This window comes from Oncorhynchus tshawytscha, unplaced genomic scaffold (assembly GCF_018296145.1).
Source record: "Oncorhynchus tshawytscha isolate Ot180627B unplaced genomic scaffold, Otsh_v2.0 Un_contig_2312_pilon_pilon, whole genome shotgun sequence".
Classification (NCBI taxonomy): domain Eukaryota; kingdom Metazoa; phylum Chordata; class Actinopteri; order Salmoniformes; family Salmonidae; genus Oncorhynchus; species Oncorhynchus tshawytscha.
The window spans coordinates 129364-153929 of NW_024609723.1; the positions used below are offsets into that span (position 1 = coordinate 129364).

A 24566-nucleotide genomic window follows, 5' to 3' on the forward strand; every position below is an offset into this window, starting at 1 on the left:
GCTGAAACAAAACAATGTCTGAACACTGGATGTGTGACCTGCTGAAACAAACAAAACAATGTCTGAACACTGGATGTGTGACCTGCTGAAACAAAACAATGTCTGAACACTGGATGTGTGACCTGCTGAAACAAAACAATGTCTGAACACTGGATGTGTGACCTGGTGCATTGGACCTGTTGAAACAAAAATTCAACAATCCTGCGACTGAGTGTGACATCATTTAACTGGGACACTTTCAGATACTCTCTGACTACTCAGAAAGATAACAGCTCCCACCTGTTTCACTGGGAACAGCATGACAACACCACAGACAGAAGGGGAAAGTTACACATCTCTTTAGCAACATATTGCGCATTAGCTAGCTACATGTCACCCAACTCTGAATTAAACCCTGTTTTACTCAAGTACCTGCGCATCTCGCAATTCCACCACCACATTCTCACTACTCCAGCGAGCCGCCATCTTCCTCTACGGCAACAACATCAACAAGACGTCACACGACGCCCTGTCTCTCAAATCACGGACAGCGCGAGAACTACTTCCTGTCTTCTGATTGGTTGGTGATGATGCGGACGTCGCTATCCAAGATGGCGGCTACCATGGTGGAACATGTTGTCGTAGACGCAGGAGGATTTTTGAAGAAAGCACTTCTTCAGGTGAGGTTTAAACTATATCACATATCAGTAGAGATGTTCTTCAGGTGTTCCGTTCCCCAGGATCAGAAGTATTTAATACGAGTAACTTTTTATCACAAACTGCGTGCTTGATGTCAGGTCTGGATAGCTAGTTAACGTGGTTCATCCTGTTTAAATGGCCACATCAACATCATGTAGCTGCGTATATTATAATTTATACATTGCTGTAAATATTGCCCTCCCCCCAATATTTATATTTATTTATTTTGTAGGACATTGGGAAGAATATCTACACGCTGAAGGATGTAGTAGAGGAAATTAGAGACAAGCCAACCCGGAGGAGCCTGTCATTCCTACCATATCAACTCAACTTCAGAGAGCCGTACCCAGAGGACATCAGATTAGGTAGCTAAGGTTTTTTAAATGACACATTTGGTCAGTTTTGGTTGTTTGATTTGTTGTACTGGATATTTGTTTTGTATACACATCTGCCTCTCCATCATCACCTCTATAGTTGTTGATGGTATTTAATGAATTGTGATGCTGGTACTGAGTGTTGAGGTCTCTGTTCAGTGACTGAGTTCTCCAAGAAGACGGGAGACTACCCCAGCCTTTCTGCCACAGACATCAAGGTGTTGGCTCTGACATACCGGTTGGAGAGGGAAAACGTTGGGACGGACCACCTGAAGAAAGAACCTGAGGTCAAGGTAAGACAGGGAACAATGAGACCTGAGGTCAAGGTAAGACAGGGAACAATGAGGTCAAGGTAAGACAGGGAACAATGAGGTCAAGGTAAGACAGGGAACAATGAGGTCAAGGTAAGACAGGGAACAATGAGGTCAAGGTAAGACAGGGAACAATGAGGTCAAGGTAAGACAGGGAACAATGAGATGTGATCCCAAATGGAACTAGGGCTCTGGTCTATAGTAGTACCACTATATAGGGAATAGGGCTCTGGTCTATAGTAGTACCACTATATAGGGAATAGGGCTCTGGTCTATAGTAGTACCACTATATAGGGAATAGGGCTCTGGTCTATAGGTACCACTAGATAGGGAATAGGGCTCTGGTCTATAGTAGTACCACTATATAGGGAATAGGGCTCTGGTCTATAGTAGTACCACTATATAGGGAATAGGGCTCTGGTCTATAGTAGTACCACTATATAGGAATAGGGCTCTGGTCTATAGTAGTACCACTATATAGGGAATAGGGCTCTGGTCTATAGTAGTACCACTATATAGGGAATAGGGCTCTGGTCTAGTAGTACCACTATATAGGGAATAGGGCTCTGGTCTATAGTAGTACCACTATATAGGAATAGGGCTCTGGTCTATAGTAGTACCACTATATAGGGAATAGGGCTCTGGTCTATAGTAGTACCACTAGATAGGGAATAGGCCTCTGGTCTATAGTAGTACCACTATATAGGGAATAGGGCTCTGGTCTATAGTAGTACCACTATATAGGGAATAAGGCTCTGGTCTATAGTAGTACCACTATATAGGGAATAAGGCTCTGGTCTATAGTAGTACCACTATATAGGGAATAGGGCTCTGGTCTATAGTAGTACCACTAGATAGGGAATACGGCTCTGGTCTATAGTAGTACCACTATATAGGGAATAGGGCTCTGGTCTATAGTAGTACCACTATAGGGAATAGGGAATAGGGCTCTGGTCTATAGTAGTACCACTATATAGGGAATAGGGCTCTGGTCTATAGTAGTACCACTATATAGGGAATAGGGCTCTGGTCTATAGTAGTACCACTATATAGGGAATAGGGCTCTGGTCTATAGTAGTACCACTATATAGGGAATAGGGCTCTGGTCTATAGTAGTACCACTATATAGGGAATAGGGCTCTGGTCTATAGTAGTACCACTATAGGGCTCTGGTCTATAGGAATAGGGCTCTGGTCTATAGTAGTACCACTATATAGGGAATAGGGCTCTGGTCTATAGTAGTACCACTATATAGGGAATAGGGCTCTGGTCTATAGTAGTACCACTATATAGGGAATAGGGCTCTGGTCTATAGTAGTACCACTATATAGGGAATAGGGCTCTGGTCTATAGTAGTACCACTATATAGGGAATAGGGCTCTGGTCTATAGTAGTACCACTATATAGGGAATAGGGCTCTGGTCTATAGTAGTACCACTATATAGGGAATAGGGCTCTGGTCTATAGTAGTACCACTATATAGGGAATAGGGCTCTGGTCTATAGTAGTACCACTATATAGGGAATAGGGTCCCATAGGGCTCTGGTCTAAAGTAGTGCACTATATAGGGAATAGGGTGCCATAGGGCTCTGGTCTAAAGTAGTGCACTAATGTAGGGAATAGGGCTCTGGTCTAAAGTAGTGCACTGAATAGGGTGCCATAGGACTCTGGTCTAAAGTAGTGCACTATATAGGGAATAGCGTGCCATAGGACTCTGGTCTAAAGTAGTGCACTAATGTAGGGAATAGGGCTCTGGTCTAATGTAGTGCACTGAATAGGGTGCCATAGGACTCTGGTCTAAAGTAGTGCACTATATAGGGAATAGCGTGCCATAGGACTCTGGTCTAAAGTAGTGCACTAATGTAGGGAATAGGGCTCTGGTCTAAAGTAGTGCACTGAATAGGGTGCCATAGGACTCTGGTCTAAAGTAGTGCACTATATAGGGAATAGCGTGCCATAGGACTCTGGTCTAAAGTAGTGCACTATATAGGGAACAGGGTGCCATGTGGGACACAAACCAGTGAAACAGACTAGTTATCACACAGAACCCTGAGTAAGTGTTTCAATAGGTCCACATCACAGCTTTGACATGTCGTCTGTCGTCAGGTCCAGGTGTGCAGTACAAGGAGACATCCAGAGGCTCCCGTTGGCGTGGCAGGGTTCCACTTCCCCTCAAAGGTACAGTATTTTAATGTATCTGTTGTTTTACCAGGTCAGTTGACTGAGAACACGTTCTCATTTGCAGCAACGACCTGGGGAATAGTTACAGGGGAGAGGAGGGGGATGAATGAGCCAATTGTAAACGGGGATTATTAGGTGACCGTGATGGTTTGGGTGCCAGATTGGGAATTTAGCCAGGACACCGGGGTTAATACCTCTACTCTTACGATAAGTGCCATGGGATCTTTTAATCACCTCAGAGTCAGGACACCCGTTTAACGTCCCATCCGAAAGACGGCACCCTACACAGGGCAGTGTCCCCTATCACTGCCCTGGGGCATTGGGATATTTTCTTTTAGACCAGAGGAACGAGTGCCTCCTACTGGCCCTCCAACACCACTTCCAGCAGCATCTGGTCTCCCATCCAGGGACTGCAGCACAGTGGGATACAGGGTGGTCTGCTGCTGGTTAACACAGTGGGATACAGGGTGGTCTGCTGCTGGTTAACACAGTGGGATGCAGGGTGGTCTGCTGCTGGTTAACACAGTGGGATGCAGGGTGGTCTGCTGCTGGTTAACACAGTGGGATACAGGGTGGTCTGCTGCTGGTTAACACAGTGGTATGCAGGGTGGTCTGCTGCTGGCAAGTCCAAACAATGACATGAAATCAACTCTGTTGTTAACCAGAGTACTGATCCGTAAGCATGTTGAGATGTTAGACTAAGTAAATGAACAACCTACAAAGACATCTAGAATAACCATGTGAATGGGGAACCATGTGGGATGATCATTAGTACAAATCAACCACTTCTGTCAACATCTAGAATAATAGTTAAGAGTTCTCCTCTTCTCCTCCGTGGTCCAGAGGCCAGCTGATGGGCTGTTCAGTGGCAGACAGAGGCCAGCAGCACAGACACAGCACAGCTATAACCCTCCAGAGATCGGAGAGTACAACAGCTTCCAGTTCTGGAGGAATCCTCTGCCCTGCTTCGACACTGACCTGCTGCAACTAGTGGTGAGTAGAACACACACTACCTCTGACCTGCTGCAACTAGTGGTGAGTAGAACACACACTACCTCTGACCTGCTGCAACTAGTGGTGAGTAGAACACACACTACCTCTGACCTGCTGCAACTAGTGGTGACTAGAACACACACACTACCTCTGACCTGCTGCAACTAGTGGTGACTAGAACACACACTACCTCTGACCTGCTATAACTAGAACACACACACTACCTCTGACCTGCTAACTAGAACACACACACTACTCTGACCTGCTATAACTAGAACACACACACTACCTCTGACCTGCTATAACTAGAACACACACACTACCTCTGACCTGCTATAACTAGAACACACACTACTGACCTGCTATAACTAGAACACACACACTACCTCTGACCTGCTATAACTAACTAGAACACACACACTACCTCTGACCTGCATAACTAGAACACACACACTACCTCTGACCTGACTAGAACACACACACTACCTCTGACCTGCTATAACTAGAACACACACACTACCTCTGACCTGCTATAACTAGAACACACACACTACCTCTGACCTGCTATAACTAGAACACACACACTACCTCTGACCTGCTATAACTAGAACACACACACTACCTCTGACCTGCTATAACTAGAACACACACACTACCTCTGAACTAGAACACACACACTACCTCTGACCTGCTATAACTAGAACACACACACTACCTCTGACCTGCTATAACTAGAACACACACACTACCTCTGCTCTGAGCCACAGTGTCCTCTGAGTAACATGTCATCAGGGTTCCCGTCCTACTGCAGTTGTTGCGGGGTTGAACCATGTGATGGAAACATTCAAACATTTGGACAGATTGACACACAGTCGTCAAAGATGGATTCACAATGATTCACCTGTCTCTCTCTCTCTCTCTCTCTGTCTCTCTCTGTCAATTCAATTCAAGGGCTTTATTGGCATGGGAAACGTGTTAACATTGCCAAAGCAAGTGAGGTAGAAGTGAAATAAAAATTAAATGAAATGTCTCTGTCTCATTGTCGGTGCTGATGAATTGATGTGGTCCTTGTTATTTACCTGCAGAACATTGAGGACCTGTCAATATCAGACACCGTCCACACAGAACCTGAGAGCGGGTCAGAGGAACACAAACACTCAAAGAATCATTCAGAGGAGCACGGCAGTGGATCGGAGGAGGAAGATGAGGAGGAGGAGGAGGATGGCGGTGGTTGGATCACCCCTAGCAACATTAAACAGGTCCAGATGGAGACGGGGATCTGGGCGTCGCCTGTGGACGTTAAGGTGGCGTGTCTCACCACCGACTTCGCTATGCAGGTACTGAGGCCCAAATGGACCCCTTGATAGTGCACTACTTCTAACCAGGCCCCATAGGTAGTGCATAAGTAGTACACTATATAGGGAATTGGGTTGCCATTTGGGACTTAATTTAACCAGAATCTTAAATGTTAACTCATAGTTCAGAAAACTCCTCTTTGTCTACGTAACTGTCCCCGAGTGGTAATAGTTGACGCTGATGACTTAAAGTTGATTAAATTCTGTTGAGACCCCATTTTAGATGTATACATTCAGAACCATGCGGTTGGTCGACTGTTGACTGAAACTGGTTTGTTCAACAGAACGTCCTGATTCAGATCGGGCTCCATGTCCTCTCTGTGAATGGGATGCTCATCAAACAGTCCAGGAATTACATCCTGCGATGCCACGCCTGTTTTAAGTGAGTACCTCTTCCACCAGAACTGTATAAAATAGGGGTGCCATAGGGCCTGTTTTAAGCCTGGAGTACCTCTTCCATCTCAACGGTATAAAGTAGGGTGCCATAGGGCCTGTTTTAACCTGAGTACCTCTTCCATCTCAGATTGGTATAAAATAGGGTGCCATAGGGCCTGTTTTAAGTGAGTACCTCTTCCACCTCATTGGTATAAAGTAGGGTGCCATGGGGCCTGTTTTAACCTGAGTACCTCTTCCACCTCATTGGTATAAAGTAGAAGCAGGTACCCACAGGGAATAGGGTGCCATGGGGCCTGTTTTAAGTGAGTACCTCTTCCATCATTGGTATAAAGTAGGGTGCCATAGGGCCTGCGTGAGTACCTCTTCCACCTCATTGGTATAAAGTAGGTGCACTACACTAGGGAATAGGGTGCCATCCCAGGGCCTGTTTTAGAAAGTGAGTACCTCTTCCCCATCGGTATAAAGTAGGGTGCCATAGGGCCTGTTTTACCTGCCTACCTCTTCCACCAGATTGGTATAAAGTAGGGTGCCATAGGGCCTGTTTTAAGCGCCAGTACCTCTTCCACCTCATTGGTTTATAAAGCAGGGTGCCATAGGGCCTGTTTTAAGTGAGTACCTCTTCCACCATCGGTATAAATTGGTTTATAGAAGCAGGGTGCCACAGGGCCTGTTTTAAGTGAGTACCTCTTCCATCTCAGAACGGTATAAAGTAGGGTGCCACAGGGCCTGTTTTAAGTGAGTACCTCTTCCACCAGAACGGTTTATATAAAGTAGTGCACTATATAGGGAATAGGGTCCCATCTCCCTGGTTTAAGTGAGTACCTCTTCCACCAGAACGGTATAAAGTAGTGCACTATATAGGAATAGGGTGCCTGGCGCGCGCCAACCTGCCTCTCCCATCTCCTCATTGGTTTATAGAAGCAGGTACCCACACTGCCTGGCGCGCGCCAACCTGCCTCTCCCATCTCCTCATTGGTTTATAGAAGCAGGTACCCACACTGCCTGTTGCCGCGCCAACCTGCCTCTCCCATCTCCTCATTGGTTTATAGAAGCAGGTACCCACACTGCCTGGCGCGCGCCAACCTGCCTCTCCCATCTCCTCATTGGTTTATAGAAGCAGGTACCCACACTGCCTGGCGCGCGCCAACCTGCCTCTCCCATCTCCTCATTGGTTTATAGAAGCAGGTACCCACACTGCCTGGCGCGCGCCAACCTGCCTCTCCCATCTCCTCATTGGTTTATAGAAGCAGGTACCCACACTGCCTGGCGCGCGCCAACCTGCGTTGCCAAGGGCTAAAATAGAAGTCCTGCCTCTCCCATCTCCTCATTGGTTTATAGAAGCAGGTACCCACACTGCCTGGCGCGCGCCAACCTGCATTGCCATCTCCTCATTGGTTTATAAAATAGAAGTCCTGCCTCTCCCATCTCCTCATTGGTTTATAGAAGCAGGTACCCACACTGCCTGGCGCACGCCAACCTGCCATGCCAATTGGGCTAAAATAGAAGTCCTGCCTCTCCCATCTCCTCATTGGTTTATAGAAGCAGGTACCCACACTGCCTGGCGGCGCCACCTGCATTGCCAAGGGCTAAAATAGAAGTCCTGCCTCTCCCATCTCCTCATTGGTTTATAGAAGCAGGTACCCACACTGCCTGGTTTATAGAAGCGCGCCCACCTGCATTGCCAAGGGCTAAAATAGAAGTCCTGCCTCTCCCATCTCCTCATTGGTTTATAGAAGCAGGTACCCACACTGCCTGGCGCGCGCCAACCTGCGTTGCCAAGGGCTAAAATAGAAGTCCTGCCTCTCCCATCTCCTCATTGGTTTATAGAAGCAGGTACCCACACTGCCTGGCGCGCGCCAACCTGCGTTGCCAAGGGCTAAAATAGAAGTCCTGCCTCTCCCATCTCCTCATTGGTTTATAGAAGCAGGTACCCACGTGTCATCTCCTCATTGGTTTTATAGAAGCAGGTACCCGCGTGCCATCCCCTCATTGGCCTATAGAAGCAGGTACCCACCATGCCATCTCCTCATTGGTTTATAGAAGCAGGTACCCGCGTGCCATCCCCTCATTGGTTTGTAGAAGCAGGTACCCACCATGCCATCTCCTCATTGGTTTATAGAAGCAGGTACCCACCATGCCATCTCCTCATTGGTTTATAGAAGCAGGTACCCACCATGCCATCTCTTCATTGGTTTATAGAAGCAGGTACCCACCATGCCATCTCCTCATTGGTTTGTAGAAGCAGGTACCCACCATGCCATCTCCTCATTGGTTTATAGAAGCAGGTACCCACGTGCCATCTCTTCATTGGTTTATAGAAGCAGGTACCCACCATCCCATCTCCTCATTGGTTTATAGAAGCAGGTACCCACCATGCCATCTCCTCATTGGTTTTTAGAAGCAGGTACCCGCGTGCCATCTCCTCATTGGTTATACCCACGTGGGTGATAGAAAGATTAAATGTTGTGGTAATACTATGAAAGTTTAGACGGAAATCATCCTATAAATTCAAAGATGAAAAAGCCTGGACGGAGGAGAGATGACTAGAAACGATTCGGTTGGCCGTTTTATGTGTGGATTCATTGTCGGAGTAGAGGACCTTGTGCATTTCAGGTAAAATAACAACTCAATGTTTATATCCCAGGACAAATTAGCTAGCAACAGACAAAAGCTAGCAAGTGCAAGCTAAATAGGACAAATTAGCTAAATAGGACAAATTAGCTGCAGGCTAACTAGGACAAATAGGACAAGCTAACTGGGACAAGCTAGCTAAATTGCCATACATGTTTAATGCTTTTCGACCTGTCCCCAAATTAATGTCATTGGTTCAGTTTGTTTTGATATTGTCATCTCGTTTGGTGTCGGGGGACAAAATCCATTTACGCACGATGTCACAGCCGGTCTGGGTTCCGTGTCCGCAGTAAATAAAAACACCCGTTGATGTCACGATGTCGCAGCCGGTCTGGGTTCCGTGTCCGCAGTAAATAAAAACACCCGTTGATGTCACGAGGACCCGTTTTTAGTAATTAGACAACTTTTTAAATATTAGGAAACTTGTTCTCAACCTTGGTCTTTAAGAAGCTCAATTCAAACAGACCTTCTCTCTCTGTTGTAGGACCACCACCAACATGAATAAGGTTTTCTGTCCACACTGTGGCAACAGAACGCTGAAGAAGATAGCCGTGACTGTCAGCGAGGACGGAAACATCCAGATGCATTTCTCAAAGAACCCCAAAGTGCTCAACCCCAAAGGGAAGAGGGTAAGTGGATGAAATGGTACCAGACCCACATCATACTGTGGTAGGAAACATCTTCCACCCCAAAGGAAACAGGGTAAGTGGATGAAATGGTACCAGACCCAGACCCACATCATACTGTGGTAGGAAACATCTTCCACCCCAAAGGAAACAGGGTAAGTGGCTGAAATGGTACCAGACCCACATCATACTGGGGTAGGAAACAGGGTAAGTGGATGAAATGGTACCAGACCCACATCATACTGTAGTAGGAAACATCTTCAGCCCCAAAGGAAACAGGGTAAGTGGATGAAATGGTACCAGACCCACATCATACTGTGGTAGGAAACATCTTCAACCCCAAAGGAAACAGGGTAAGTGGATGAAATGGTACCAGACCCAGACCCACATCATACTGGGGTAGGAAACAGGGTAAGTGGATGAAATGGTACCAGACCCACATCATACTGGGGTAGGAAACAGGGTAAGTGGATGAAATGGTACCAGACCCACATCATACTATGGTAGGAAACATCTTCAACCCCAAAGGAAACAGGGTAAGTGGATGAAATGGTACCAGACCCACATCATACTGTGGTAGGAAACATCTTCCACCCCAAAGGAAAGAGGGTAAGTGGTTGAAATGGTACCAGACCCACATCATACTGTGGTAGGAAACAGGGTAGGTGGTTGAAATGGGACCAGACCCACATCATACTGGGGTAGGAAACACATCTTCAACCCCAAAGGAAACAGGGTAAGTGGATGAAATGGTACCAGACCCACATCTTCAACCCCAAAGGAAACAGGATAAGTGGATGAAATGGTACCAGACCCCAGACTAGTCAGTTGGGGAAAGGGGGGGGATACCTAGTCGGTTGGGGAAAGGGGGATACCTAGTCGGTTGGGGAAAGGGGGGATACCTAGTCGGTTGGGGAAAGGGGGATACCTAGTCGGTTGGGGAAAGGGGGGATACCTAGTCGGTTGGGGAAAGGGGAATACCTTCACCTAGTCAGTTGGGGAAGGGGGTACCTAGTCAGTTGGGGAAGGGGGGTACCTAGTCAGTTGGGGGAAGGGGGATACCTAGTCAGTTGGGGAAAGGGGGGATACCTAGTCAGTTGGGGAAAGGGGGGGGATACCTAGTCAGTTGGGGAAAGGGGGGGATACCTAGTCAGTTGGGGAAAGGGGGGATACCTAGTCAGTTGGGAAAGGGGGGGGATACCTAGTCAGTTGGGGAAAGGGGGGGGATATCTAGTCAGTTGGGGAAAGGGGGGGGGGATACCTAGTCAGTTGGGGAAAGGGGGGGGATACCTAGTCAGTTGGGGAAAGGGGGGATACCTAGTCAGTTGGGGAAAGGGGGGGATACCTAGTCAGTTGGGGAAAGGGGGGGGGGTACCTAGTCAGTTGGGGAAAGGGGGCGGGGTACCTAGTCAGTTGGGGAAAGGGGGGGGGGTACCTAGTCAGTTGGGGAAAGGGGGGGTACCTAGTCAGTTGGGGAAAGGGGGGTAACCTAGTCAGTTGGGGAAAGGGGGGTACCTAGTCAGTTGGGGAAAGGGGGGTAACCTAGTCAGTTGGGGAAAGGGGGGGTAACCTAGTCAGTTGGGGAAAGGGGGTAACCTAGTCAGTTGGGGAAAGGGGGGGTAACCTAGTCAGTTGGGGGGAAAGGGGGGGATACCTAGTCAGTTGGGGAAAGGGGGGATACCTAGTCAGTTGGGGTCAGTTGGGGGGGGGATACCTAGTCAGTTGGGGAATGGGGGGGATACCTAGTCAGTTGGGGAATGGGGGGATACCTAGTCAGTTGGGGAAAGGGGGATACCTAGTCAGTTGGGGAAAGGGGGGATACCTAGTCAGTTGGGGAAAGGGGGATACCTAGTCAGTTGGGGAAAGGGGGGGGATACCTAGTCAGTTGGGGAAAGGGGGGATACCTAGTCAGTTGGGGAAAAGGGGCGGGGGTACCTAGTCAGTTGGGGAAAGGGGGGGGGTACCTAGTCAGTTGGGGAAAGGGGGGTAACCTAGTCAGTTGGGGAAAGGGGGGGGGTAACCTAGTCAGTTGGGGAAAGGGGGGTAACCTAGTCAGTTGGGGAAAGGGGGTACCTAGTCAGTTGGGGAAGGGGGGGGTACCTAGTCAGTTGGGGAAAGGGGGGGATACCTAGTCAGTTGGGGGAAAGGGGGATACCTAGTCAGTTGGGGAAAAGGGGGGGGGGATACCTAGTCAGTTGGGGAAAGGGGGGATACCTAGTCAGTTGGGGAAAGGGGGATACCTAGTCAGTTGGGGAAAGGGGGGATATCTAGTCAGTTGGGGAAAGGGGGGGATACCTAGTCAGTTGGGGAAAGGGGGGGATACCTAGTCAGTTGGGGAAAGGGGGGATACCTAGTCAGTTGGGGAAAGGGGGGATACCTAGTCAGTTGGGGAAAGGGGGGGTACCTAGTCAGTTGGGGAAAGGGGGGGTACCTAGTCAGTTGGGGAAAGGGGGGTAACCTAGTCAGTTGGGGAAAGGGGGGGGGTACCTAGTCAGTTGGGGAAAGGGGGGTACCTAGTCAGTTGGGGAAAGGGGGGGTACCTAGTCAGTTGGGGAAGGGGGGGGTACCTAGTCAGTTGGGGAAAGGGGGATACCTAGTCAGTTGGGGAAAAGTTGGGGGGGGATACCTAGTCAGTTGGGGAAAAGGGGGGATACCTAGTCAGTTGGGGAAAGGGGGAACCTAGTCAGTTGGGGAAAGGGGGAACCTCAGTTGGGGAAAGGGGGTACCTAGTCAGTTGGGGAAGGGGGGGTACCTAGTCAGTTGGGGAAAGGGGGATACCTAGTCAGTTGGGGAAAGGGGGATACCTAGTCAGTTGGGGAAAGGGGGATACCTAGTCAGTTGGGGAAAGGGGGGGGATACCTAGTCAGTTGGGGAAAGGGGGGATACCTAGTCAGTTGGGGAAAGGGGGGATACCTAGTCAGTTGGGGAAAGGGGGGATACCTAGTCAGTTGGGGAAAGGGGGGCGGGGGTACCTAGTCAGTTGGGGAAAGGGGGGGGTACCTAGTCAGTTGGGGAAAGGGGGGGATACCTAGTCAGTTGGGGAAAGGGGGGGGTACCTAGTCAGTTGGGGAAAGGGGGTATACCTAGTCAGTTGGGGAAAGGGGGTAACCTAGTCAGTTGGGGAAAGGGGGGTAACCTAGTCAGTTGGGGAAGGGGGGGTACCTAGTCAGTTGGGGGATACCTAGTCAGTTGGGGAAAAGTTGGGGGGGGATACCTAGTCAGTTGGGGAAAAGGGGGGATACCTAGTCAGTTGGGGAAAGGGGGAACCTAGTCAGTTGGGGAATGGGGGGGAACCTAGTCAGTTGGGGGGTACCTAGTCAGTTGGGGAAGGGGGGGTACCTAGTCAGTTGGGGAATGGGGGGGGATACCTAGTCAGTTGGGGAAAGGGGGGATACCTAGTCAGTTGGGGAAAGGGGGGATACCTAGTCAGTTGGGGAAAGGGGGGATACCTAGTCAGTTGGGGAAAGGGGGGATACCTAGTCAGTTGGGGAAAGGGGGGGTACCTAGTCAGTTGGGGAATGGGGGGGGATACCTAGTCAGTTGGGGAAAGGGGGGGATACCTAGTCAGTTGGGGAAAGGGGGGGATACCTAGTCAGTTGGGGAAAGGGGGAAATACCTAGTCAGTTGGGGAAGTTGGGGGGGGGGATACCTAGTCAGTTGGGGAAAGGGGGGTACCTAGTCAGTTGGAAAGGGGGTGGATACCTAGTCAGTTGGGGAAAGGGGTGGATACCTAGTCAGTTGGGGAAAGGGGGGGGAATACCTAGTCAGTTGGGGAAAGGGGGGATACCTAGTCAGTTGTACAACAGAATGCATTTAACTACCTTGTTCGGGTAACAGTGGGTTAACTGCCTTGTTCAGGGGGCAGAACAACAGATTTTAACCTAGTCAGCTCTGGGATTCGATCCAGCAACCTTTCTGTTACTGGCTCAACACTCTAACCGCTAAGCTACCTGCAGGTTAGCTGGAACACTCTGTTACTGCTACAGACTAGCTTCTCCACTCTGTTACTGCTACAGACTAGCTTCTCCACTCTGTTACTGCTACAGACTAGCTTCTCCACTCTGTTACTGCTACAGACTAGCTTCTCCACTCTGTTACTGCTGCAGACTAGCTTCTACTCTGTTACTGCTACAGACTAGCTTCTCCACTCTGTTACTGCTGCAGACTAGCTTCTCCACTCTGTTACTGCTACAGACTAGCTTCTCCACTCTGTTACTGCTACAGACTAGCTTCTCCACTCTGTTACTGCTGCAGACTAGCTTCTCCACTCTGTTACTGCTACAGACTAGCTTCTCCACTCTGTTACTGCTACAGACTAGCTTCTCCACTCTGTTACTGCTACAGACTAGCTTCTCCTCTGTTACTGCTACAGACTAGCTTCTCCACTCTGTTACTGCTACAGACTAGCTTCTCCTCTGTTACTGCTACAGACTAGCTTCTCCACTCTGTTACTGCTACAGACCAGCTTCTCCACTCTGCTACAGACTAGCTTCTCCACTCTGTTACTGCTACAGACTAGCTTCTCCACTCTGTTACTGCTACAGACTAGCTTCTCCACTCTGTTACTGCTACAGACTAGCTTCTCCTCTGTTACTGCTACAGACTAGCTTCTCCTCTGTTACTGCTACAGACTAGCTTCTCCACTCTGTTACTGCTACAGACTAGCTTCTCCACTCTGTTACTGCTACAGACTAGCTTCTCCTCTGTTACTGCTACAGACTAGCTTCTCCACTCTGTTACTGCTACAGACTAGCTTCTCCACTCTGTTACTGCTACAGACTAGCTTCTCCACTCTGTTACTGCTACAGACTAGCTTCTCCACTCTGTTACTGCTGCAGACTAGCTTCTCCACTCTGTTACTGCTACAGACTAGCTTCTCCACTCTGTTACTGCTACAGACTAGCTTCTCCTCTGTTACTGCTACAGACTAGCTTCTCCACTCTGTTACTGCTACAGACTAGCTTCTCCACTCTGTTACTGCTACAGACTAGCTTCTCCTCTGTTACTGCTACAGACTAGCTTCTCCACTCTGTTACTGCTACAGACTAGCTTCTCCTGTTACTGCTACAGACTAGCTTCTCCTCTGTTACCGTAGCTTATTGTAAATTGAGGTGGAATGCTAATCTAATGTCCGCTCTCTGTTCCCCGTAGTACTCCCTGCCCCTGCCACAAGGGGGCAAACACGGCAGCAACCCCCACCTGGTGGAGGACCAGCGTTTCCCCCAGCAGCGCGTGTCCCGTAAGGCCCGCCAGAAGACGGACGTCTTTAACCCAGACTACCTGGCCGGGGGCGGCTCACCTTTCTCTGATCACGACATCTACAGCCGCTCTGCCAACCTGCACATCACAGACGGCGCGGGAGGAGGGGGTCGGAGGCGGGCCAACCCCAACGCTGCCCGCAAGAAGAAATGTTGAAGAATCGGAAGCCATTTTCTTCATTTTCTACACGCCAAGTTCCGCTATTTTGTATAAAATTACAATTTTTTTTTTTTAAGGTAAACTTAATGTCATACAGTAACTAAACTACCAAGTTTGTAAAAGCCTGACGGTAATTTGCACTTTCAAGGCTTGTGTCTAACCTGCTCTGACATTTGATTGGTCTAATTAAAAACACAGTTCAAGACGCCTCTGTTGTGGATATATTTTAATAATGAAGATCCATCTTACAGTAGAAAGAAACTAGTTTAAATGTATTACATAGTCCAGTTACCACAGTGTCAAACCCAGATTAGATGGCAGTATATACAAGCTAAAGCATTCCTGAAAATGGTAAATTAACTAGTAAAAATGCACACTAGCTGAGATTCAAAACATTAATTCAAGGCTATTGTTCATTTACCTTGCCAACACTCCTGAGAGTTAACTCTCTGCTACCTCTGGGTTTACCTCAGGCTCTGATGGCTCACTGTCTAGCTCTGGCTCTAGGACTGGGATATATTCTGGGGCGGTCAGTACAGGCTCTAGGACTGGGTAATGTTCCGGGGCGGTCAGTACAGGCTCTAGGACTGGGTTATGTTCTGGGGCGGTCAGTACAGGCTTTGGGGGATTCAGTATGGCCTCCAACTCAGGGTCTTCCTGTACTTCGCGGTGGCTGTCAGCCCTTGGTCTCTCTGGGTCGTCCAGTACAGGGTTCGGGTCGTTCAAAATGGCCTCCAGTTCAGGGTCAGAGGTCAGACCTGTCTCAGACACAAACTCAGTAGATATGGTGGATGAGACCATGAGATCCTCCTCAATAGGTTCCGGGCCTGCTATTGGTTCAGGATCAGGAAGTCCCAGGTTGTCAACAGGAAGTGTTGGTTGAGGATCAGCTGTGGTGAGACCGTCCAGCTCAACACTGAGGTCTTCTCCCACCGGAGTCACCGTCTCCCTCTTGGGAAGAACAAACGCCAGAGGCTCCAGGACTGGACTCACATCGATACAACCCAGACCGCTGTACTGGTGGACTTGAGTTGGAGGGACACCTGGAGGACAAAAACCATGTTTCACATTATTACAGAGGTCGTTACTGTGGATATCCTCTGTCATCTTCTAGTCTTTGTCCCCCAGCATGACAGCTCTCTGTCATACTGGGTAAATGCTAGAGTATTTACCCAGTATGACAGAGAGCTGTCATCTTCTAGTCTTCAGCATTTACCCAGTATGACAGAGAGCTGTGCTGCTGGGGGGAACAGAGTATTTACCCAGTATGACAGAGAGCTGTCATGCTGGGGGGGACAGAGTATTTACCCAGTATGACAGAGAGCTGTCGTGCTGGGGGGACAGAGTATTTACCCAGTATGACAGAGAGCTGTGCTGGGGGGGGCAGAGTATTTACCCAGTATGACAGAGAGCTGTGCTGGGGGGACAGAGTATTTACCCAGTATGACAGAGAGCTGTCGTGCTGACAGAGAGGTGGGGACAGAGTATTTACCCAGTATGACAGAGAGCTGTCATGCTGGGGGGGAACAGAGTATTTACCCAGTATGACAGAGAGCTGTGCTGGGGGGAACAGGACCTGTAGACAACGGTTGAGGAAAGGCACAAGGTCCTCAGCGAAGGAACAGCAGAATTGGACAAACAGCTCCTTCTCTCGGTCGCTGAAGGCCGTCTCTTCAGCCCGGTGGAACGCCACGATCAACTTGGTGACCTGGGGAGGAGAGAGAGGAAATAATTTCAACAAGAGTCTTGAGTCTGAGGGAGTGTGACATAATCCTATCAGGGTAACTTCTACCATGGTCACCGACACAGTGGCTTTCGCGTCTAGAGAGCGCATCCCGTCTACCACGTCTAGAGAGAGCATCCCGTCTACCGCGCATCCCGTCTAGAGAAAGCATCCCGTCTACCGCGTCGAGAGCATCCCTTCTACCGCGTCTAGAGCATCCCGTCTAGAGAGAGCATCCCGTCTACCGCGTCTAGAGAAAGCATCCCGTCTACCGTGTCTAGAGAGAGCATCCCGTCTACCGCGTCTAGAGAGCATCCAGTCTACCGCGTCGAGAGAGAGCATCCCGTCTACCGCGTCTAGAGAGAATCGCGTCTAGAGAGAGCATCCCGTCTACCGCGTCTAGAGAGAGCATCCCGTCTACCGCGTCTAGAGAGCATCCCGTCTAGAGAGAGCATCCCGTCTACCGCGTCTAGAGAAAGCATCCCGTCTACCGCGTCGAGAGAGAGCATCCCGTCTACCGCGTCTAGAGAGCATCCCATCTACCACGTCGAGAGAGAGCATCCCGTCTACCGCGTCTAGAGAGAATCGCGTCTAGAGAGAGCATCCCGTCTACCGCGTCTAGAGAGAGCATCCCGTCTACCGCGTCTAGAGAGAGCATCCCGTCTACCGCGTCTAGAGAGAGCATCCTGTCTACCGCGTCTAGAGAGAGCATCCGTCTAACAGGCCTAGAGAGAGCATCCGTCTACCGCGCCTAGAGAGAGCATCCCGTCTACCGCGTCTAGAGAGCATCCCATCTTGAGAGCATCCCATCTACCGCGTCTAGAGAGTGTCCCGTCTACCGCGTCTAGAGAGAGCATCCCGTCTACCGCGTCTATAGAGAGAGCATCCCGTCTAGAGAGAGCATCCCATCTACCGCATCTAGAGAGCATCCAGTCTACCGCGTCTAGAGAGCGCATCCCGTCTACCGTCGTCTATAGAGAGAGCATCCCGCTAGAGAGAGCATCCCGTCTACCGCGTCTAGAGAGAGCATCCCATCTACCGCATCCCATCTACCGCGTCTAGAGTATCCCGTCTACCGCGTCTAGAGAGAGCATCCCGTCTACCGCGTCTAGAGAGAGCATCCCGTCTACCGCGTCTAGAGAGAGCATCCCGTCTACCGCGTCTAGAGAGAGCATCCCGTCTACCGCGTCTAGAGAGAGCATCCCGTCTACCGCGTCTAGAGAGAGCATCCCGTCTACCGCGTCTAGAGAGAGCATCCCGTCTACCGCGTCTAGAGAGAGCATCCCGTCTACCGCGTCTAGAGAGAGCATCCCGTCTACCGCGTCTAGAGAGAGCATCCCGTCTACCGCGCCTAGAGAGAGAGAGCATCCCGTCTACCGCGCCTAGAGAGAGCATCCCGTCTACCGCGTCTAGAGAGCATCCCATCTACCGCGTCTAGAGGATATCCCATCTACCGCGTCTAGAGAGCATGGGACAGCCTAGACATGTCATTATGGTAACTTTAGCAGAGACAGACACGCGTTGGTTACCTTCATCAGGGCGTCCTCCAGGTACTTGGTCACCTGCTGGGCCAGACCGAGGGGACAACAGAGCCTGAGGTCGTTGAAGGCCGTCAAGATGTTGTTGAGGAAGCAGGCCAGAGGGGGAAGTCCAGCAGAGCCATGGGGGCTGGAGGGTACCTGGCTGGGTACTGGGGGCTGGAGGGTACCTGGCATGGAGCCCCCACCCAGCATAGAGGGGAGAGAGATCAGAGTGTACAGGTTCATGTCCTCCTGGAACCTGTCTATGGCTTCCTCTACAGCTTTACGGAAGGTATCGGCCGCCACGCGCTGGAACATCGGGGCCAGCTGGCCGCGGAAGTCTGCCCCAACACGACTGAAGGACAGGCCGAAATACATGCACTGTCCCAGCAGGGAGTCCAGGCGTCCGCCCACCCCCCTCTGGAGGTCTCGGTCCAGGGTCACCAGGAACTCAGACACCTGCTGCACCACCCAGCCGTGGAAGATGGCCCCCTCGTTCACCGCCTGGCCGTGAACACCTTTCAACATAGACAATACCGTACATCACAAGGCTGCCCCCTCATTCACCACAGACACCGTACATCACAAGGCTGCCCCCTCATTCAACACCTTTCACCACAGACACCGTACATCACAAGGCTGCCCAGCCAGTGACCTGACACTTCAGGTGGACTATTGACCTGTCTGTACCAAATCCACAGTACTGACGGGCTTTTCCAGAACACATATGGACATATTAAACACATCTTTAGATAATTCTTGTTGGGTTTAATCTTCATATTTATGTAAATCGTATCAAATAATTCAGCCTTAAATTAAATAAAGCGATGTCACCGGGAGACAGCAGGGGGTCCTCGTCAGAGAAGATGGCTCTGTACTGGGTGATGATGTCAAACAGATGTACCTGGAACAGAGGAAGACAAATGTCAGAGAATTAAAATTTCCTGGGTCCTTCATTCCACTGCTAGATAACAGAAGCCAGGTTACACACGCGACAGGCCTCGATGGTCTTGGTGATGTGGCAGTAAGGGTCCTCATCAGGGACAGTGGACAGGATGGAATGGAGCCAGCTGCCCCGCGCCTGCAGGAACTTGACCCGTAGCTCCGCCTCCGTGAACACGTCCATCCTGCGTAGGTAGCCAATCACACGCAGGCACACAGGAAGCTGGGAGTTGCTACGAAGCTGTTGCAACAGCTGGTTCAGCATGAGCTGAGCCGACTGACGCACCTCGTGGACGATGCCCTGAAGAAGAGACACAGGCCACGTTACAGTCGAGGTCAGGGAATCACACTGTTACAGGTCAGGGAATCACACTGTTACAGGTCAGGGAATCACACTGTTACAGGTCAGGGAATCACACTCTTACAGTAGAGGTCAGGGAATCACACTGTTACAGTAGAGGTCAGGGAATCACACACTGTTACAGTAGAGGTCAGGGAATCACACTGTTACAGGTCAGGGAATCACACACTGTTACAGTAGAGGTCAGGGAATCACACACTGTTACAGTAGAGGTCAGGGAATCACACTGTTACAGGTCAGGGAATCACACTGTTACAGGTCAGGGAATCACACACTGTTACAGGTCAGGGAATCACACACTGTTACAGGTCAGGGAATCACACACTGTTACAGGTCAGGGAATCACACACTGTTACAGGTCAGGGAATCACACACTGTTACAGGTCAGGGAATCACACACTGTTACAGGTCAGGGAATCACACACTGTTACAGGTCAGGGAATCACACACTGTTACAGGTCAGGGAATCACACACTGTTACAGGTCAGAGAATCACACTGTTACAGGTCAGGGAATCACACACTGTTACAGGTCAGGGAATCACACTGTTACAGGTCAGGGAATCACACACTGTTACAGGTCAGGGAATCACACACTGTTACAGGTCAGGGAATCACACTGTTACAGGTCAGAGAATCACACTGTTACAGGTCAGAGAATCACACTGTTACAGGTCAGGGAATCACACTGTTACAGGTCAGGGAATCACACACTGTTACAGGTCAGAGAATCACACTGTTACAAGTCAGGGAATCACACTGTTACAGTAGAGGTCAGGGAATCACACACTGTTACAGGTCAGGGAATCACACTGTTACAGTAGAGGTCAGGGAATCACACTGTTACAAGTCAGGGAATCACACTGTTACAGTAGAGGTCAGGGAATCACACTGTTACAAGTCAGGGAATCACACTGTTACAGTAGAGGTCAGGGAATCACACTGTTACAAGTCAGGGAATCACACTGTTACAGTAGAGGTCAGGGAATCACACACTGTTACAGGTCAGGGAATCACACACTGTTACAGGTCAGGGAATCACACACTGTTACAGGTCAGGGAATCACACTGTTACAGGTCAGAGAATCACACTGTTACAGGTCAGGGAATCACACACTGTTACAGGTCAGGGAATCACACACTGTTACAGGTCAGGGAATCACACACTGTTACAGGTCAGGGAATCACACACTGTTACAGGTCAGGGAATCACACACTGTTACAGGTCAGGGAATCACACACTGTTACAGGTCAGGGAATCACACTGTTACAGGTCAGAGAATCACACACTGTTACAGGTCAGGGAATCACACTGTTACAGGTCAGAGAATCACACTGTTACAGGTCAGGGAATCACACACTGTTACAGGTCAGGGAATCACACACTGTTACAGGTCAGGGAATCACACACTGTTACAGGTCAGGGAATCACACACTGTTACAGGTCAGGGAATCACACACTGTTACAGGTCAGAGAATCACACTGTTACAGGTCAGGGAATCACACTGTTACAGGTCAGGGAATCACACACTGTTACAGGTCAGAGAATCACACTGTTACAAGTCAGGGAATCACACTGTTACAGTAGAGGTCAGGGAATCACACACTGTTACAGGTCAGGGAATCACACTGTTACAGTAGAGGTCAGGGAATCACACTGTTACAAGTCAGGGAATCACACTGTTACAGTAGAGGTCAGGGAATCACACTGTTACAAGTCAGGGAATCACACTGTTACAGTAGAGGTCAGGGAATCACACTGTTACAAGTCAGGGAATCACACTGTTACAGTAGAGGTCAGGGAATCACACTGTTACAGGTCAGGGAATCACACTGTTACAGGTCAGGGAATCACACTGTTACAGTAGAGGTCAGGGAATCACACTGTTACAAGTCAGGGAATCACACTGTTACAGGTCAGGGAATCACACTGTTACAGTAGAGGTCAGGGAATCACTCTGTTACAGTAGAGGTCAGGGAATCACACTGTTACAGTAGAGGTCAGGGAATCACACTGTTACAGTAGAGGTCAGGGAATCACACTGTTACAGTAGAGGTCAGGGAATCACACACTGTTACAGTAGAGGTCAGGGAATCACACTGTTACAGTAGAGGTCAGGGAATCACACTGTTACAGTAGAGGTCAGGGAATCACACACTGTTACAGTATTAAGATGAGGTATTTCTAGATCTACCACAGTTTGTCAGACTGTGTGTTGACAAAATTAATATAATATGAAGTGGTACGATCTGTACCTCCTAGCTGTGTAAACAGGAAGTGGTACGATCTGTACCTCCTGGCTGTGTAAACAGGAAGTGGTACGATCTGTACCTCCTGGCTGTGTAAACAGGAAGTGGTACGATCTGTACCTCCTGGCTGTGTAAACAGGAAGTGGTACGATCTGTACCTCCTGGCTGTGTAAACAGGAAGTGGTACGATCTGTACCTCCTAGCTGTGTAAACAGGAAGTGGTACGATCTGTACCTCCTAGCTGTGTAAACAGAAAGTGGTACGATCTGTAACTCCTAGCTGTGTAAACAGGAAGTGGTACGATCTGTAACTCCTAGCTGTGTAAACAGGAAGTGGTACGATCTGTAACTCCTAGCTGTGTAAACAGGAAGTGGTACGATCTGTAACTCCTAGCTGTGCAAACAGGATGTGGTAGTTGGTAGCATTAATACCTGGATGACAGGTAGAGACGAGTGCTTCTTCTCCAGTCTCTTGACGTACGCTGCCAGCTCCAGAGCCTCCTCGTAGTAACCATTCCGGACGCAGGTGTCCATCAGCTGAGGGATCTCTAAGATCTCCAGGATCTCTGTGTGACGGTTCAGAGTCAGGCTGTTCATCCGCCGGCTCGCCCCGATGTCCTCCGCCTCCTTCACAAAACCCCTAAAGGAGAGGATAGACATGAGCCCAACAGGTTATTCATCATGTCAACAGTTCATAACAGTATTATAACAGTTCATGGAACAGTAACATTCAATGAGATCTAGTGTGTTTGTTCTGGATGGACGTGAGCCCGGTACCAGTCTGTGTGTTTGTTCTGGATGGGCGTGAGCCCGGTACCGGCCCATGTGTTTGTTCTGGGTGGACGTGAGCCCGGTACCGGCCCGTGTGTTTGTTCTGGGTGGACGTGAGCCCGGTACCGGCCCGTGTGTTTGTTCTGGGTGGGCGTGAGCCCGGTACCGGCCCATGTGTTTGTTCTGGGTGGACGTGAGCCCGGTACCGGCCCGTGTGTTTGTTCTGGGTGGACGTGAGCCCGGTACCGGCCCGTGTGTTTGTTCTGGGTGGACGTGAGCCCGGTACCGGCCCGTTTGTTTGTTCTGGGTGGACGTGAGCCCGGTACCGGTCCGTTTGTTTGTTCTGGATGGACGTGAGCCTTGATATATAAAAAACATTGAGACATTATCTCACATTTGTTTTAGACTAACATTTAGTTTTCAACAGAGGAGATTTGTATAAACCTTGTTGTCCGTCTCCTCCGACATTTGCAACAATGTCTCAATATTCAAATTGGTTCTCCAGCTGTTGCCTTATGGGATGAGACAGGCAGCTTTTCTCAGCCAGTTCAAATAATGAATCAGGATCATGTTTATGGATATAACGTTAGACAAAGAACTATCAATAGAAAATAGGTCAAACATAGTTTGGTACATCTCGTTTTCAGTCTTTCCAGCCTCAGTTTGAGGTGATTGTGTTAGATGTGTTGTTGACTAGCTCCTCTGAACAACAGTGTCCTGAACAGAGAACATATTTTCTATGTCAGGTGAAATGACGCCTCATTAGATCATTATTATGGATAACAGATGAAACAAATGCAGCTACTTTGTTGTTATTCTGGCCGCGAATTGGCCGAGCTGACAGAATGAACGACCAGCCAGCTGGGTAACAACCCTAGATGTGTCGGGACTTTATATTGTGGAAGGATGAAATCGTATAAATAAATCCATTAAAATACAGTTTTCTGAAAATATGATTTGAATATGTTGTATAGAAGTGATAATGCCCACGAAACCGGTGTTTGGAGGATATGTTGGCACGGTTTGCCGGTGTTGTGCCGAAAATCTCCCCCTGACAGAATCCCCCATTAGAGTGCTGGACTAGTAACCGGAAGGTTGCAAGTTCAAACCCCGAGCTGACAAGGTACCAATCTGTCGTTCTGCCCCTGAACAGGCAGTTAACCCACTGTTCCTAGACCAGTTAACCCACTGTTCCTAGACCAGTTAACCCACTGTTCCTAGACCAGTTAACCCACTGTTCCTAGACCAGTTAACCCACTGTTCCTAGACCAGTTAACCCACTGTTCCTAGACCAGTTAACCCACTGTTCCTAGACCAGTTAACCCACTGTTCCTAGACCAGTTAACCCACTGTTCCTAGACCAGTTAACCCACTGTTCCTAGGCTGTCATTGAAAATAAGAATTTATTCTTTGACTTGCCTAAAAAAAAAAAAAAATTAATCACGTAAATGACATGTCAAAACGACAGAGAGTAATTGTCTAACTTTTCCCACTAACCTGCATTTTTCCCCGAAGCTGGGCAACTTGTCGAGGAGTTTGGAAACACTGCTTTCCACACGGCCAAAGTCGCGGTAAATCTCCTCCGTGCAGTCCGCGGTGCGGATGAACGTCTTGTAGTTGGAGAAGGCGAGCTCCCGGGTCTGCTGCAGTATCTGCGCCCTCTCCTCCGCCAGCCGCTCCGGTTCACGGTTTAATTTCTCCACGCCATATGAACTGAGCTCGGACAAGTAGGCTGCGAAGTCGGGGTTGTCTCTCCAGTTGTCTGGAAAGCTGTCTTTAAATATTGAAGCCAGAATACTCTCATCTTCCACGTCCACAGCTGTCATATTGGAAAGCTGTCACTTCAACAGTTCATCTGAATGTTAGTCTTACCTCCTCCTATTTCCGGCCTTTACACGGGAGTACCGAAACAGCTCGTTAAAATACAATGCGAGCGTCTGATGTCTTTTAAATGGCAATTTAATTCGCAATTTAGCTAAAATTCTAGTCGCTCGTAAACGCAAGAGCACAACATCAACAGGCGCATGATTTTGACGT

General features: G+C 49.3%; 3 protein-coding genes across 6 annotated transcripts in view; 1 reads left to right on the forward strand and 2 right to left on the reverse strand.

Moving 5' to 3' along the window:
* The window catches only part of wdr59 (WD repeat domain 59), an 87458-nt gene extending 86910 nt beyond the window's left edge, over positions 1 to 548 (reverse strand). For 2 of the 4 annotated variants that reach the window (XM_042317272.1, XM_042317271.1), the window contains exon 1: positions 412 to 544. In XM_042317272.1, the coding sequence (XP_042173206.1) occupies positions 412 to 465 (54 nt within the window). In that variant the 5' untranslated portion in view covers positions 466 to 544. Of the gene's footprint in view, positions 1 to 411 lie in introns of all 4 variants that reach the window. The other 2 variants (XM_042317270.1, XM_042317273.1) reach the window with 2 other exon arrangements.
* Positions 540 to 15171, forward strand: nob1 (NIN1 (RPN12) binding protein 1 homolog). The gene is made up of 9 exons (XM_042317276.1): positions 540 to 659; positions 911 to 1043; positions 1212 to 1345; positions 3470 to 3541; positions 4388 to 4537; positions 5623 to 5874; positions 6177 to 6274; positions 9404 to 9548; positions 14697 to 15171. Exons 1-9 carry the CDS (start codon positions 567 to 569, stop codon positions 14958 to 14960), a joined length of 1341 nt encoding a protein of 446 aa, XP_042173210.1. The 5' UTR covers positions 540 to 566; the 3' UTR covers positions 14961 to 15171.
* Positions 15172 to 15174: 3 nt separating this feature from the next.
* On the reverse strand, positions 15175 to 24551 carry cog8 (component of oligomeric golgi complex 8). Its single transcript, XM_042317275.1, is given in 9 exon segments — positions 15175 to 16006; positions 16503 to 16671; positions 18216 to 18342; positions 18344 to 18381; positions 18384 to 18724; positions 19041 to 19110; positions 19198 to 19449; positions 22191 to 22398; positions 24027 to 24551. Coding segments are annotated over 9 exon segments (2136 nt in total). The 5' UTR covers positions 24356 to 24551; the 3' UTR covers positions 15175 to 15404.
* Positions 24552 to 24566: the final 15 nt, after the last annotated feature.

Excerpts from the sequence above, each read along its gene's own strand:
- nob1 (XM_042317276.1), top strand. The coding sequence starts at position 567 with ATGATGCGGACGTCGCTATCCAAGATGGCGGCTACCATGGTGGAACAT. Across the intron at positions 3,542-4,387 it reads GGTTCCACTTCCCCTCAAAG|AGGCCAGCTGATGGGCTGTT; the intron begins GTACAGTATTTT and ends TCCGTGGTCCAG. Across the intron at positions 6,275-9,403 it reads CGATGCCACGCCTGTTTTAA|GACCACCACCAACATGAATA; the intron begins GTGAGTACCTCT and ends TCTCTGTTGTAG.